The sequence below is a fragment of the Pipistrellus kuhlii genome, unplaced genomic scaffold (genome assembly GCF_014108245.1).
Source record: "Pipistrellus kuhlii isolate mPipKuh1 unplaced genomic scaffold, mPipKuh1.p scaffold_m20_p_1, whole genome shotgun sequence".
NCBI classification, from domain to species: domain Eukaryota; kingdom Metazoa; phylum Chordata; class Mammalia; order Chiroptera; family Vespertilionidae; genus Pipistrellus; species Pipistrellus kuhlii.
In genome coordinates, this window is record NW_023425404.1 from 38,819,666 (window position 1) to 38,835,598 (window position 15,933).

The window sequence follows — 15,933 nt, forward strand, 5'->3', positions numbered from 1 at the left end:
TAAAAGTCTGATTCTACTTGAGGAGCATGCAAAGCAGAGTTGACTTTTTTGTTTACATGAATGTTACAGATGCTCCCATGGCTTTTGTTTGTTGGTATCAACTGCCTACAGATAACTGTTTCAGAAAAAAATTTAAAGCAAATCTGCTTCCATTTCTCCAGGAAAAGAACAGAAACCTAGGAGGTTGGATTTACTTTGTCAATGGCAGGGGTTTAGGGGCATAAAGCAAATTTGAGCACAAAGCCAGATAAAAATGTGAGAAGTAGGATTCACTTATGGAGTTAACTTTGATGATGACACCCCTGAAAACAACAATCAAAAAAGCTCTACTCTTGTTTAACATGGTTCCCTGATCCAGAACTCAAGCTCCTACTCTTTCAAAGTCTCTTTAACTCACCCATAGTCAGTGCCTCAAAGCTAAGCTGCAATTCAGTTTTTCCACATCATCCTTCTGTATGGCATTCCACTACAAAGCATCTCTTCCAGCAGTTTTACCACAAGATGCTGAGCAGAACTTTAAAATAAACAAGATACTGACCAGGCGGATCTCTCTGGAGCCTGTCGAGGATGTGAGGACATAGTCTGAGGCACGTGAATATGATGCCCATGACCATAGTTTGGGTGCATCCTATGTGGATGGGGTGGGGGGCGTTCATGTGCCCGCCTGGAAACACAGAACACAAAAAGACCACTGGAAATAATTGAATAATTGGTTATTTCTTAATGTAGAAAACAATCTGGTATAGTACAAACATCTATAGATTAGTCATAAAATTAACTGTAACAATAAATTATAGGAATATAAAACAAAATTAATGATTCATAATAAATCAAGAAACCCTAACAACAAAACTCTTACTGCCCATTTATTATAATGCCTCCAATTCAAATATCATAAAAAAATAAAGGCAATTTTAACATTAACTGCTATACCTTCTTTACAGTAGATATTTTAAACAGAATAGTAGAAATTGAATAAAAAACATAATTTTAAAAATTAAATACCCCAGCAAATGCTGCAGGCACAAAGAGGTTATTTCTACGTAAACATATAGGGCAAGAAAATATTTTTCTTGTTTCACTTTTATATTATAACAACATTCATTTTAATGGATAAACTTTTAAGAGAAAAACATTTTGACCTTGTTCATTTTTGTCTAACACACGCCAAGTACATGTTAGTATCATTTGAATTAACATCTGAAAAAGTGTTACTACTCCATTCACAATTTTTATTCTGTATCCCAGCTTATTATATTTTCTCTTTCTAGTCTTAAGTCAGTCAAATGTACAATTATAAATGACCACAAAGTTCTAAATACTTATTAAAAAAAGAGTGCCAGGTAGTAATTTTTATTCTAATTCTTATTTTCTATTTGTTTCTCACAATTACAGATTTTGAATCTTTAATTATTACAAAAAGTAATTTTCTAAATACTAGATAACCTGGATGTTAAATTGGCAAATTCCTATATAAAAGGTTACTATATTAGAATGGCAATAGCAGTCAGAGGTTCTGGATATATAATCTTAAATTATGTAACTAAAGCAAAAAGTTACACAAGCGCCAAGTCATCAATTAGATCAACAGTTTGCTAATACAAGTAATACATATTGTTGGCTCATTAGGCCACCTGGTCTCTGTCTCAAGTACTCAACTTAGTCTTTGCAGTGTGAAAAAAGCCAAACAATACAAAAATGAACAGGTGTAGATGTTTTTCTATAAAACTTTATTCACAAAAACAGATATGCAGAATTAGACCAACAGAGTTTACTGCACTGAATTAGAAAATTAGATCCTGAATTTTCAAAAGAAAAAAAGTTCAATTATAGTTTTTGTATGTTTGTGGAGTATAATATTTTAACATTTAAATTTGTAAATAAAAACTAAAGAAGGCTGAAACCGGTTTGGTTCAGTGAATAGAGCGTCGGCCTGCGGACTCAAGGGTCCAGGGTTTGATTCTGGTCCAGGGCATGTACTTTGGTTGCAGGCACATCCCCTGTAGGGGGTGTGCAGGAGGCAGCTGATCGATGATTCTCTCTCATCGTTGTTTCTAACTCTCTATCCCTCTCTCTAAAAAATCAATAAAATATTTTTTTTTTTTAAAAACTAAAGAAGACTATTTTTTCAATACCGATTGATAATGCTAATACTCTTCTTCCCTCTGGTTGATAATATTTAAGTCAAATTATATCTATAACATTATGTTTTGTTTCCCTGGACCATCCATTCTAACATTTATCTTTACTATGAAATAATGATGAAACAGGCAAAGGGATTGGTTTGCAAAAGTAAATGACCCGGACACTATCCTGAAAATGGTTTGATTTGTTAGATAACCTGATATACAATTGTTTTGTCAATCCCTACAACTCAGGATAAGAGGAAGATTCTAGTTGGTAAAGAATTAATTTCCTTTTAAACTAAGGATTTAATACAGTTCTATTACTTCTACAGGTTTTATAATTTTAAAGACGAGTGGAAACAGAAGGGAGCGGAATAGTGTGATTAACTTTGTAAAAGCATAAAACCTACGTTGGATGCTGCATCATCCTCCTCCTTTGAACTTCCATCCTCTGCATTACTTCATGAGGATGCAGTCTCTGTGCTGGAGGCGCAGTGGCTGGAATATGGTGTGAAATCGGCTGGTGTGAGGGAGGAAGATGTTGAGGGATTGGTGCAGCTGTACTGGCTAAATGAGTTGGGGGTGGGGGTGCCACTGGGTGAGATGTTGTATGAGAAGACATCTGAGAGTGGAAAGCATGTACAGGATGAGGAATAACGTAATCAGGTGGAGGCTGCGTCTGAGGAGGAGGGTTTCCATGAGAGTGGGGGCAAACAGAGGCTTGATGATGAAGTGGTCTTGTTAAAGAAGCATCTGTAAAGAAACACACGGGCACCATGCAGTTAAGCATACACTGCAATTACACATCCCTACTGGATTTTACAAATGTATTAGCACATACTTAATTTTAATGAATACTTTATCAAGTCTGTTCATTTTTGCTCTGCATCCTTTCTTGGAATAATCTTAGATATCTTCTCATGTCAATACTTATATCTTGCTTTTATTCACAGTCTCACAGCATTCTATTATAGGAACGTAATAAGATTTAGTAAAGAAACCGCTATTGATAAAAATTAAAAGCTAGCTAAAACTAACAAGTCCGAGTAAACCATGGACTGTAGTTGATAATAATGTATAAAAAAAATAATGTATCCATATCGTTTAATTAATTTTAACAATTGTTTAATAATATATGATATTAGTAATAGGGGAACTAGACATGGAGTATATACAAACTCTCTGAGCTATTGTCTCAATTTTTCTGTGAATCTAAAACTGTTCTAAAAAATAAAGTCTATATTTTATAAAACTTGAAAGCAACCCAAATGCTGTAATAAACATCTGTGTGTGTGACCCTCCTGGGTTACTCACTCTTTCACATGCACTTATTCATGGACAATTACTGTATCATAAATTCCTATAAGCATTTCTGAGTCTAAGAGAATAATATAGATACCAGTTGACAAAATACTCTTGCCAAAAGGTTACTGAAATTAATATTTCCACTAACAGTACAAGAGTGTGCCTGATTATAAATATATTATCTCTAAATCTTTAAGATGCCAATCTGAGAAAAATCTTCTATTTATTAGCCAGTTATATTTCTTCACAGAACTATCTATTCATATTCTTAGCCTACTGTTTACCTTTTCTTGTTGATCTGTAAATATTCTTTATATACATGGAAACTTTCTCATAATGAGATATAAACATTTTTCCGAATTGTCTTCTGTTAATTATATTTTGCCACTCGCAAGTTTTTTTACTTTGTAAAGTCAAATGCATAAGTTATATATTTCTAAACATATGAACCTTGTTTTGTTTTAGGATTTACTGGTTATAGAGCACTAAAGAAAGGCAAGGAACTCAGGAGTCCTCTAGACAAGATCGTAAAGACATTCTTTAATTGCTGCTCTTCTCTTTCCCAGCCCCATGCCATTTTTCCTGTGCTATGTAAGAAAATGAAGGAGACAGCATGCCATGGAAATCAGCCCTTCATACAGTTAACTTCCCCCATATCTTTATTCTGAATATTTGTGTTTCAAAGTGACTGGTGAAAAGTCTTTTTGAAGAGTTTATATCTCTCTTACTCTAAAAGATATAAATCTGATTAGGTCTAAAAATTTGTTTGTCTCCTCCATCAATTTCAGTTTGAATTTGGAAGATTTTCTCAGTTGTCTGGTATGAAGCTATGACCATTCTCTAGTTTCATTTATGAAGAACTTCCTTCAATTTTTAATTCTTTTGATTCAGACAGTAGGTAGCCATGAATACTCATTCAGCTATATTTTCAAATGAAACCTTGCTAGCATGTATTTAAAAGAAACTTTCAGTAGCTCAACAGGGTTATAAGACAAATTTTTATACTGATATTTGTAAAAAGTTATGTTGTCAAATTAATGCTTTAGGAAGTTACCAAACTCAGTACTTCTTGATCATAAAAAAAGAAGTAACTGTTTTATCATAGTTAACTACCTTTTCTCGGTTTCAGAACATTTTTCCAGTTTCATCTCAAAGTTTTCTATTTCTATAATCATTATGCAAAAAAAAATAATATTCAGCTAAAACCAGTTTGGCTCAGTGGATAGAGCGTCAGCCTGCGGACTGAAGGGTCCCAGATTCGATTCTAGTCAAGGGCATGTATATACATTAGTTGCGGGCACATTGGTGTGGGGTGTGCAGGAGGCAGCTGATCGATGTTTCTCTCTCATCGATGTTTCTAGCTCTCTATCCTTCTCCCTTCCTCTCTGTAAAAAATAAATAAAATATATATTTTTAAAAATAATAATAACATTTACAAATATTATAAAATTTTAAAGTTTTGCTTCATAATGAATTTATTTAAGTTAAACTCTTCAACAATCATTTTACTTTTCAGCTATATTGAGGTATAATCCTATACAATAAAAGCCTAATATGCTAAGTGTCCGGTTGACCAGTCAGCTTTTCCGCCAATCAAAGCGTAGTATAATATGTCAATGATATGCTAAGGATGCTCAACTGCTCACAATAATATACACTGACCACCAGGGGGCAGACGCGCAGACTGGTAGGTTAGCTTGCTGCTTGGGTCCAGCCAATTGGGACTGAGCCAGAGGACTGGACACGCCCTGGAACCCTCCCGCAGTCCCTCTCTGGCTGGCCAACTTCCCACATCTCTCCCCAGCCCTGATCATACACCGGTGGGGTCCCATAGCCTGGCCTGTGCCCTCTTATAATCCAGGACCCCTCAGGGGACATCAGAAAGCTGGTTTCAACCTGATCCCACAGGCCAGGCTGAGGGACCCCACTGGTGAACAAACTCGTGCACCAGGTCTGTGGTTAACAAATACAACTGTATATATTTAAGGTACACAATATGATTCAGCATACATATACTTTATGAAATAATGATATCAATAGGTTAATTAACACATCCAATCACCTCACATAGTTACCACCTTTTGTGTGTAGTGAGAATATAAGCCATCATTATAATCAATAAATATCTAAACAAAACAGATAGCTAACCATTGTGGAAAAATACCATTCTGCATTCCCACAGATTATTTCTCTTCCTTCTCTATTTTATGTGTTCTTGCAAGTTAAAAAAAATAAAAAAATTAAAAAAGTACTAATATTCAACTTTTTATCAATCCTAAAAGTTCAATATGTCACTTTGACTCAGCAATCCCTCTCTTAGGAAGTTATCCTACAGATAGATTAAAAAACTACAAGCAATTTAAATGTCCATCAACAGAGGAATTGAAAATGCAATATTATAAAGGTATTAACAACAATATACTAGGTTTTTATTTGCTAATATAAAAAAAAAAAATCAAGCCACTGTTAAATTTTAAAAAATCAAGAATCCAAAAGCAAGAGGCAAATAATGTTTAATATGATCCCATTTTAATATATACACTTGTATGTTCAAATAAAACTTTTAAAAGGTTTTATAATAGGCTATAAACAGTTGTTACCTCTAAGGTGTTAAGACTAGTAGGATGTGGGGAGAAGGGCTTTTAACTTCTCATTTAATATCATTCTGCAGTTTGAACTTCTTAGAATGTATATGTTATTTTTATAATAAATCAAGTTGGTCTAAAACATTTATTTCATTAGGACATTAAAAATGAATGAATTCACTATAAATTGCCTGACTATATTATTTGAAGGAGGTGGGCATAAAAGCACACATTTTGAGTATTTAATAAAAGATGATCAGTTGAAGATGAATATCAACAAATATTACAAATCAGCCTGTATAATTTCATACCAGTGTTCATATACAGAATCTATCCATTTGTCAATGCTTTGCAAAATCTGTTTCGAAACCTGTTTGCTCGCTTACATTTTAAATGTTAAGTTGCATTATTGTAAAAATAAGTCTTGTCACCAGGTTTCACTGTACAAATCCTGGTTTGACTCTAGTTATATCTATAGAATACAAACTTAAAAAATTAGAGAAATGAAAGAAGAAATCTAAGGAGATACATAACTGGAAATGATTCTTTCCAAGTAATCAGAACAAAAGCCTGGTTTATTCCTGGCATGAATTTGTAGTTTTTAAATCAAAGTATTTATTAAGTTTCTATGATTATTAGCTTATGATTTAACAAAGTAATAAATATATGTTACATAGTCTTAGATTATTTCTCATTTATTGTGATAGCTAATAGATTTCCATTTCTTTTAAAAAGTCATGTCTGATTCTACTTTAACTACCTGTATTACTGAATATGGAAACCTTTTTGCAATTAGTAAAGCTTTTGTCAAGGAATTCTAATGCCTCAGTTAAGCTTCAGAATTCTTATTCAAAATTTACTTTCCTTTGTATAGAAACAACTACTAAACTCCCAAATTTTCTATTAATCTTAAAGGATAAATTCAAGTTCCCTAAAACTTACTTTTACAGGAGTCTAGTATGCCATTAAATGTATTTCAATTTCACAGACATTAAAATGTTAAAATGTAAAATAAAATATACTTTTTATTATCCTGACCCTTTTAAATAACATCTGATCTTTTTGCCTTAGAAGACTGTTTTTGCCAAAACCGGTTTGGCTCAGTGGATAGAGCGTCTGCCTGCAGACTGAAAGGTCTCAGGTTCGATTCCAGTCAAGGGCACATCTCCCAGTAGGGGTTGTGCAAGAGGCAGCTGATAGATGATTCTCTCTCATAGCTGTTTCTAACTCTCTATCCCTCTCTCTTCCTCTCTGTAAAAAAATCAATAAAATATATATTTTTTTAAAAAGCTGTTTTGAGGATATGGGGTAAAGGAAAGATGAAATGGGAAAAATACACCCCATTTAATATTTCCTTAGAGCAAGCAAATACTAAAAATCTATAAATTAAGATGACTGAAAGGTAATCTCATAGAGGAATGTAAAAGCTTCATTTATATGCCCCTAAGGTTTCTACCTGTAAAATTTATACTTACAAGGAGGTGGCATATAGTGTCGACATGATGAGAGTGAGGCTTGTGCAGGAGGCTGGGGCTGGGGCTGTGCAACCATGCTTGACCCATAACCATCTAGTGATAATGGCTGGCTCGGGACAGCAGCAGCAGCCTGATGGCCAAAGATGGCAGCTCGGGAAGAAGAAACAGGGCAGCAGGGATCAAATGCAGATGCTCCGTGAAAGCCAGCACTTCCATGACTTCTGATAGCATTGCTGCTCAGGTCCACTGGCAACGCCTGCTGCATAAAGAGGAATCATATTTTATTTTTCTAAAGTTTGTCAAAACATTGTTTCATGTTATGTTATAAAAGTACTTCTAATGTAATCTAGAAAATAGAATCGTTGAATTAAGAATTTGAAAATGATAAAACTTTTAGTGTTAAACCTACTGACCACCAAGAAAATACTCTGTAGCTGGGACTGTAAAAATTGTAGTAACTATATACTTAAAATCTATAAGCAATTTTTATAAGATCGTGCTACCCAATGAACAAAGTCAATTATTACTTTCAGGTCTATTCCTCCTCCATTATCTAGATATTAGAGAAAAAGAAAACTTTTCAATCATACTTCCATATTTTCCTTTATCCCAAAATTCTGATTAGTAATTTAGGACTTCTTTGAATAACATATAATCACATTACTGAAAACATTAAGTTCTAGGTAAAGATCTGTTCTATTTCTAAACTGTATATAGCACGTATTCAAATGAATCTTAAATAGTGCAAACATTACCCAAGATAGCAAAGGGAATAAAATTCCTTTTATTAGAAACATGACTTAGGGGAAGGTCCATATACTAAGTTGGAAAATAAACCCAAGAGTCTACCCATCAGTAATTTAGTTCCCTCCCCACCAAGTACTAAAAACTCCTATGTAAAACACTTTATCTTCTAATCTAAAACAGATTACAGAAACAGAATTGCTTATTTGTTTTCTTAATTTAAATACAAAATCTTTTGCTTAGTGTTTACAACAGCTGTAATTTTTAAAATGTGATTAAAGAATATACTAGTAAAGATTTGGTGTTATATATGGAATTATATATAGGAACTATTCAACACTGGAAGCTGAGGGCTGGAGGTAAAGAAGACTCGGGTAATATGAGAGGCCCAGGCCATCCAAGGACCCAGTGAGGAAGAACAGTGATCTCTGTGCTTTCAGTGGATACTAAAAGGAAAGGAAGAGAATGGTTAGGAGAAGCTGTGGGAAGGTGAAAAGGAATACAATAGATCCTTTCTTCCTCTATGTTATGTGTCTACAACTAATTAAATTAATGGCTGGCCTCTTTCTTTTGAGTTGGAAAATATAATGTATGCCCTCAAATTGAGTAAATAAGGTTAAAGAATAATATTGTGAGATCATGAATTTTTATTTATCCTTTCCCTATTTTCCTATTTAGGCTAAAATTTGGCAAATGCACTGGAGTATCAACATACTATGAAGGTGAGCAAATTTCCTATCTTCTTTCTCCAGTCACTGATTAAGAACACTCCCAGAGAGTGAGTAAAGTAGGGTGAAGGTCCTCCTGGAAGGAACCGAAGGGAAAGTTACAAGTAAAGAATAAAAAGAAAGGGGGGAAAAACCAACAAAGGGGAAAACCATTTTTTCACAATTCCAACAGTTCATTTAATTCTATTCTAGGGGGAAGGAAGGATAATCAAGATTGGTACAAAAATGGCAAATATTACTTTATATAGATTATAAGCAATGCATAATACTGAACTACTCTTTCAAAAGAGAAAGCAGCTTCACACAAAGGAGTAGTAAGGACTACAGAGAGTCAAGTAACTACCGCAACTTCTTTGCTATCAGGCCTAATACTGATCTTTCTCTGCCTATCCATCATCTGGCACTCAATCATAAGACTTACACTATCACAAATCTTCAGATCAGCTTATGTCTCTCATTCTTCACTTTCTATTGTAGCCACATAGGTCTCAACTGGAGGTTATCTCATGAGCATGTGCCTAATTAGAGTACTCCAAATGTTTATATGAGTCTCAACTGTTTGTATCTTCAAAACCTCACTCTAGTCTCCATCATATCTGCTGTCACCACGGAATTCCTGATCCTGCTGGTTTTCCTCAAGTTTTGTATGTAGTCCAAATACATCCACTTAAGAGACAGTATAGGTTATATCTATTTTCCACTGAATAGAAGTGTAAGAGACTCTCCCTATAATTAAGTCAGTCAGGTTGAAAGAAAATGTGCCTGCCGGGACCAGTTTGGCTCAATGGATAGAGCGTCGGCTTGGGGACTGAAAGGTCCCGGGTTCGATTCCGGTCAAGGGCATGTACCTTGGTTGCGGGCATATCCCCAGTAGGGGGTGTGCAAGAGGCAGCTGATCGATGACTCTCTATCATCGATGTTTCTAGCTCTCTATCTCTCTCCCTTCCTCTCTGTACAAAATCAATAAAATATATATTTAAAAAAAAAGAATAAAAAAAAAGAAAATGTGCCATACACAACTGATCTCTCAAACCAGCTGTATGATTTTATTACTTTAATTAGAGGCCTGGTGCACAAAATTTGTGCACTGGGGGAGAAGGGGAGGCAGGTCTTTCAGCCTGTCCTGCACTCTCTCACAGTCCAGGAGCCCTTGGGGATGTCTGACTAACACTTAGTGCTGCCAGAGTCAGGAGAGGCTCCAGCCACTGCTGCTGCACTCAACAGCCATGAGCCTGGCTCAGGGCTTCTAGCTGAGTGGTGCTCCCCTGTGGGAGTGCACTGACCACCAAGGGGAAGCTCCTATGTTGAGCATCTGGCCCTTGGAGGTCAGTGCACATCATAGCAACCAATCTGTCCTTGCAGGCCTGGTCCCTCCCATCTGCCCTCCCCTTCTGGCCATCTTGTGGTAGCATCTTGTGTCCACATGGGGGCAGCTATTTTTGACCACAAAGAGCAGCCATGCTGGGTGTTGGGAGTGATGGTCAATTTGCATATTACTCTTTTATTAGATAGGATAATATTCTATGAACAAAAGGTCCACCTTTTGGCAGCTCTTGAGTGAATGTGGAAGTTGGTAGATTTACTTTTTCATCATTTTCCTACTATAATTATAAAGCCCTCTTCAGCCCAAATTTCTAGTAAAAGGAAATTTTGATTTTAAACAATGCATTTCATTTAATTCACTGAAAAGGTTTCCTTTTGCGTCTTCATTCCCAAGAAGCAAAAAGATCTAGACCAGTGGTCAGCAAACTCATTAGTCAACAGAGCCAAATATCAACAGTACAACAACTGAAATTTCTTTTGAGAGTCAAATTTTTTAAACTTAAACTTCTAACACCACTTCTTCAAAATAGACACATCCAGGCCACGGTATTTTGTGGAAGAGCCACAATCAAGGGGGCAAAGATCTGCATGTGGCTCAAGAGCTGCAGTTTGCCAACCACGAGTCTAGACGATTAGCAGATATTAATACTTAGAACTGTTACCAAACCATCACCTATAATCTTTAAAATCAAATTTTCAATGAAACACTTTAACATTTCTTCTGGATAACAGCACCTAGTTATTTGTTTTATTTTTTAAGGGAACACCCTCTTTATTAATTATATTTTAATTTGTCAGATGCAGAAGAGATAACCATCAAAATTTAAAGATGAAACAAGTACTTTAGGAAAGGTCAAGGGATACAAGAAAACAACAACAGTTGCTCTAAATTTTCTTTAGTTTTTAAATTGAACGTATTGGAGTGACATTGGTTAATAAAATTATATAGGTTTCAGGTGTACAATTCTATAACACATCATCTGTATACTATATTGTGTCCAATATCCCATATCAAGTCTCCTTCCTTCACCATTTATCTCCCCTTTACCCTTTTCTACCTCCCCCAACCTCCTTTCCCTCCGGTAATCACCATACTGTTGTCTGTGTCTATGAAGTGCTCTTTCTTTTCTTTTTTCTTTTCTTTCCTTTTCTTTTCTTCTTGTGCTTAAACCCCTTATCTTTTTCTTTTTTTAACTTTTTTCCCCCAGTCTTTTTTCTAAGATATAGGTCAGCTACCACTTTACTTTGAAATAACATGCTTTGTTTTCTAAAGTATACACCACCCAAGTTTATATCATAGTAAAAGTTAAAATAGCACATAGAACTTGACTTCATTAACTACATGTGACCACCAATACTAATGCAGTATTATTTGACATTCTGAGCATTCACTATAAGCAACTAATTTACTGAATTATAATTTTTTGTTGATATTTCAATTCCCCATAAACTAAAAATCTCATCTGCTCCTGAGAAACTATATCACAGGTTTGCATCTAAGAGGTTATCTCTAGAGATTCATGGAGAGTATAGGGAGCTCCAAAATAGGAGTTAGAGAAATAAAAACCGGGAAAATTTCCCAATTTTTCATTAAGTAGCTTGACAATGCAGTTTAAACACTTTGAAATACAATGCCAAAGATCAGATTTACCTGTATTTAACTAAAAAAAAAGCAAAACCATTCTAGAATAAAAAATATTTCATTTCTGATTTTCTACATCCCTGGCCCCCTCAATTAACTGCAATAATTTAGAGCAGGGGTGGAGAACCTCTTTTCTGCCAAGGACCCTTTGTATATTTATAACATAATTCAAGGGCCATACAGAATTAGGCTGCTATATTTGGTCAAACTCACCCCTAATTCCTTGGGAGGGCCAGACCAAATTATGTCTTGGGCCTTATATGGCCCGTGGCCAGATGTGCCCAATCCCTGATTTAGACCATCAAAAAATCCTAGATACTTAAGTAAAAGAAAAAATTACAGACCACTAAATTAGGCCACTTTTGCATGGTCAATAGAATAATGACTTATTTAGCATATAAAATTTATTATTAGGTATGTGGGGTTTTTTCCTGAAAAAAACAAACTAAATACCCACTATTTTAAATTTTTAGAAAAGAAAGAAAAAGTCATAAATTCCACTTACCTGGTCATGGTAGCTGGTACCAGAACTACTATTTGCTCGACAAGATGTTTGTATTTGTGGAGGTCTTTCCACAGGGCATGTAGGATCACTATAGGAGGGAGAAACTGGGACAGCTGGGTGGGGAGTATGATGGTGGTGATGGTGATGTTGAAAATGGTGGCCATGCTGCTGAAAGCAACTTGTGTGTGGATGTCCTAATGCATGGTGATTCTGTGACGACCCTCCACATGGCGAGTGCTGGGGACAGCAGGAAGGTAACCTTGGCATTGCAGGAGGGCCATTTTCTGTTACAGCACTAGATGGAGCTCTCCTCAAGTCATCTTGTAACCGAAAAAAAATGCATAGAAAAATCAAATGATCAAATATCACTGTGTAATAAATAGATACTGTGTATAAATAAGTAAATAATTAAGAAATATTTAGTAAGTTCAAATCTGTAAAAAAAAAGATGATAGTGCCACAGTTTTAACATACATATAACTTCTGTAAAAGAAACTAAGTTATAACATACATATTAACATACAGCCTCTCCTCAAATTACATATTATGTGAAAACAATATAAAACATAAATATGGAGATAAATTTTTTTACTTAAAATGTATAAAATCAAAAGAGTGAAGAATTGAGCTGTCTTTTCCTATCGCATCATCCACATAACCCCTGAGGCATCTCCTCAGAACCATTAAGATTCTGGAGTACCATTGTTCTAGCCTTATTAGAGTAACTGATACCGGAATATTCTCCTCCCATTTGGCTCATAGTACATAGCTGATCTCTTTGGGTCAATGTACCAATTAAGAGTCTTCTGGTTCCTAACAAATAGTACAAAAATACAACAAAAACTGGTGAAAACAAGTAAGGGAATTTATGAGCTCTCATAAATGAATCTGGGTGGTGGTACTTTAAGCTCTAGTTGATAGGTTTGACTGCTGCAAACAGCAAACCTTCCTGTAATTCTCCCGGGTCTGCCCTCCCATCCATGTCCTACCCTGCCTTCACTGGTTCCCTTCTGGATCTAACCCCTGTTCTGTAGTATCTGTGCACTGTTTTCTTTCCAAGCTCCTAGTCTGGCCAATTTGAGGAAATTTCCTGAATCCTTTTGTAAAGGTTCTTAAGCTGGAGACTAGAATTCAGGAGTCTATAAAATTGGATAGAAACACACACACACACACACACACACACACACACACACACACACACACCTTCTTCTTTACCCATTCATCTATACATAACACTTAGGTTGCTTCCGTATCTTAACTATTGTAACAAATGCTGCGATGAACATAAGGATGTACATATCTTTCCCTTTAGTGTTTTGGATTTCTTCAGAGAAATACCCAGAAGTAAAATTGCTGGGTCCTTCTTAATCTCTTGTTACATAGTTTTTGTTTTAGAATATATTAATTCTAGTATAAGTGTTACTAGACTACCTTTCCTTTTTTTTAATGAAGTATCTTTTTCCATCCCTTACTGTTAATCTCTCTGTGTGTCTTTCAATCTGAAGTAAATCTCCCAGACACAGCATATGTAAGGGTCTTATTATATTATCCATTCAGCCAACATGTCTTTTGGTTGGAGCATTTAATCCATTTGCATTTGAAGTAATTATAGAAAGATATATATTTGTCATTTTATTATTCATATCTTTGATTCTCTTCTTCTTCCTAAAGAAATCCTTTTAACATTTCATTTAGCACTGGTTTGGTGCAGATGAACTTCTTTAGCTTTATCTTGTCTAGGAAGTTTTCTATTCTAAACTACAGACCTGAAATTCGTGCAAGGGTCTTGGCCCCAGGCTCCACAGCAATCAGGGCCTCTGCTTAGCATCCCCCCTCCCACTTGCTACGGAAGGACGTCTGGTCTAAATAGCAGATTACCCTTTTATTGTTCTAAATGATACTTTGCTGTTAGAGTAATCTTGGTTATAGGTCCTTGTTTTTCATCACTTTTAATATTTCTTGCAAATCCCCTCAGGCCTACAAAGTTTGTGTTGAGAAATCAGCTGAGTCCTATGGGATCTCACTTGTAGGTAACAAACTGCTTTCCTCTTGCTGCTCTTAAAATTCTCTTTGAGTTTAATCTTTGCCATTTTAATTATATGTCTTGGTGTGGCCTCTTTGGGTTCATTGTTTGGAATTCTGTGTTTCTTGGACTTGTATGTCTATTTTCTTCACCAGGTTAGGTTAGGTTAGGTTTATGGAAAAGCCACTGAAAAGGGCTTGAGTGGACCCAAACTTTGGGTTGGCCTTCCCTTGGGTGGGAGGGAATTGCGGAGAATCACCAGTATAGGATGGATAGTGGGAAGTCAGGTTGAAAGACTCAAATATAGCATCCACAATCTGGTTTTGTGGGGATAGGGCTCAGTACTTCTCTGATGGAATTGGCCAGCACTTCTAACTGGGAGAAAGCTGCCCCTCCAACCCTTGCCCCAAAGCCAGACAATTCAGTTCCTCCCCATGTCCCTGATGCCTTTTGAGCTGCTGCCCCAGCGCTGGAGATTATAGTTGTGAGTCTGAGTAAGGCCGTGTGCCTGCCCTTTAAGAGGAACACCTATCTCCAGCAACTCTCCCATCATACTCTGCCACTATCCCTGCCGGTGTTCACAGCCACAAGTTTAGGGACTTCTCTTCCCAAGATTGGAACCCTGGGCTGAAAGGACTTGGTGGGGGCCCTTCACTCTTAAGAAGGACCTCTAGCCCCAGCTGATTTGGCTCAGAGGATAGAGCGTCGGCCTGGGGACTCAGAAGTCCCAGGTTCAATTTTAGTCAGGGCATGTACCTCAATTACAGGCACATACCCAGTGGGGAGTGTGCAGGAGGCAGCTGATCGAGGTTTCTCTCTCATCATGTTTCTAACTCTCTATCCCTCTCCCTTTCTCTCGATAAAAACTCAATAAAATAATTTTTTTTTTAAAAAAAAAAGGTCCTCTACAGCTGAAATATCCCTCTCAATTTTTAACCATCACTTGTGAGTATAGGACTAGCTCATTCCATGTCTCTGTCCTACTACCAGTCTTGATATGGCTTTCTCTCTAGGTCCTTAGTTATAGATTTCAGACAGTTCTGCATGGTGGTTGTTCTGTAGTTTAGATGTCATTTTAATGTGGTTGTGGAAAGATATAAGTACCACATTTATCTACTCCACCATCTTGACCGGAAGTTATGTTTAACTTTTTTTTTTTTTTTTTTTAATATATTTTATTGATTTTGTACAGAGAGGAAGGGAGAGAGATAGAGACTTAGAAACATCAATGAGAGAGAGTCATCGATCAGCTGCCTCTTGCACACCCCCTACTGGGGATATGCCCGCAACCAAGGTACATGCCCTTGACCAGAATCGAACCCGGGACCTTTCAGTCCCCAAGCCGACGCTCTATCCATTGAGCCAAACTGGTTTTGGCATGTTTAACTTTTTGAGGAATTACCAGTGTTTTCACAGTGGCAATGCCATTTTACATTCCCACCAGATTATTCATAAAGGTTCCAATTTCTCCACATTC

The 15,933-nt window shown here is 36.2% G+C and overlaps 1 protein-coding gene across 9 annotated transcripts in view; it reads right to left on the bottom strand.

The window, feature by feature from the left end:
* Positions 1-15,933, bottom strand: part of RNF111 (ring finger protein 111) — a 94,422-nt gene that overhangs the window by 17,030 nt on the left and 61,459 nt on the right. For 4 of the 9 annotated variants that reach the window (XM_036440449.2, XM_036440404.2, XM_036440379.2 and 1 more), the window contains exons 6-9: positions 12,434-12,753; positions 7,492-7,750; positions 2,537-2,879; positions 539-691 (exon numbers count right to left, since the gene is read on the bottom strand). In XM_036440449.2, the coding sequence (XP_036296342.1) occupies positions 539-691; positions 2,537-2,879; positions 7,492-7,750; positions 12,434-12,753 (1,075 nt within the window). The remainder of the gene's footprint in view (positions 1-538; positions 692-2,536; positions 2,880-7,491; positions 7,751-12,433; positions 12,754-15,933) is intronic. The other 5 variants (XM_036440423.2, XM_036440414.2, XM_036440431.2 and 2 more) reach the window with 4 other exon arrangements.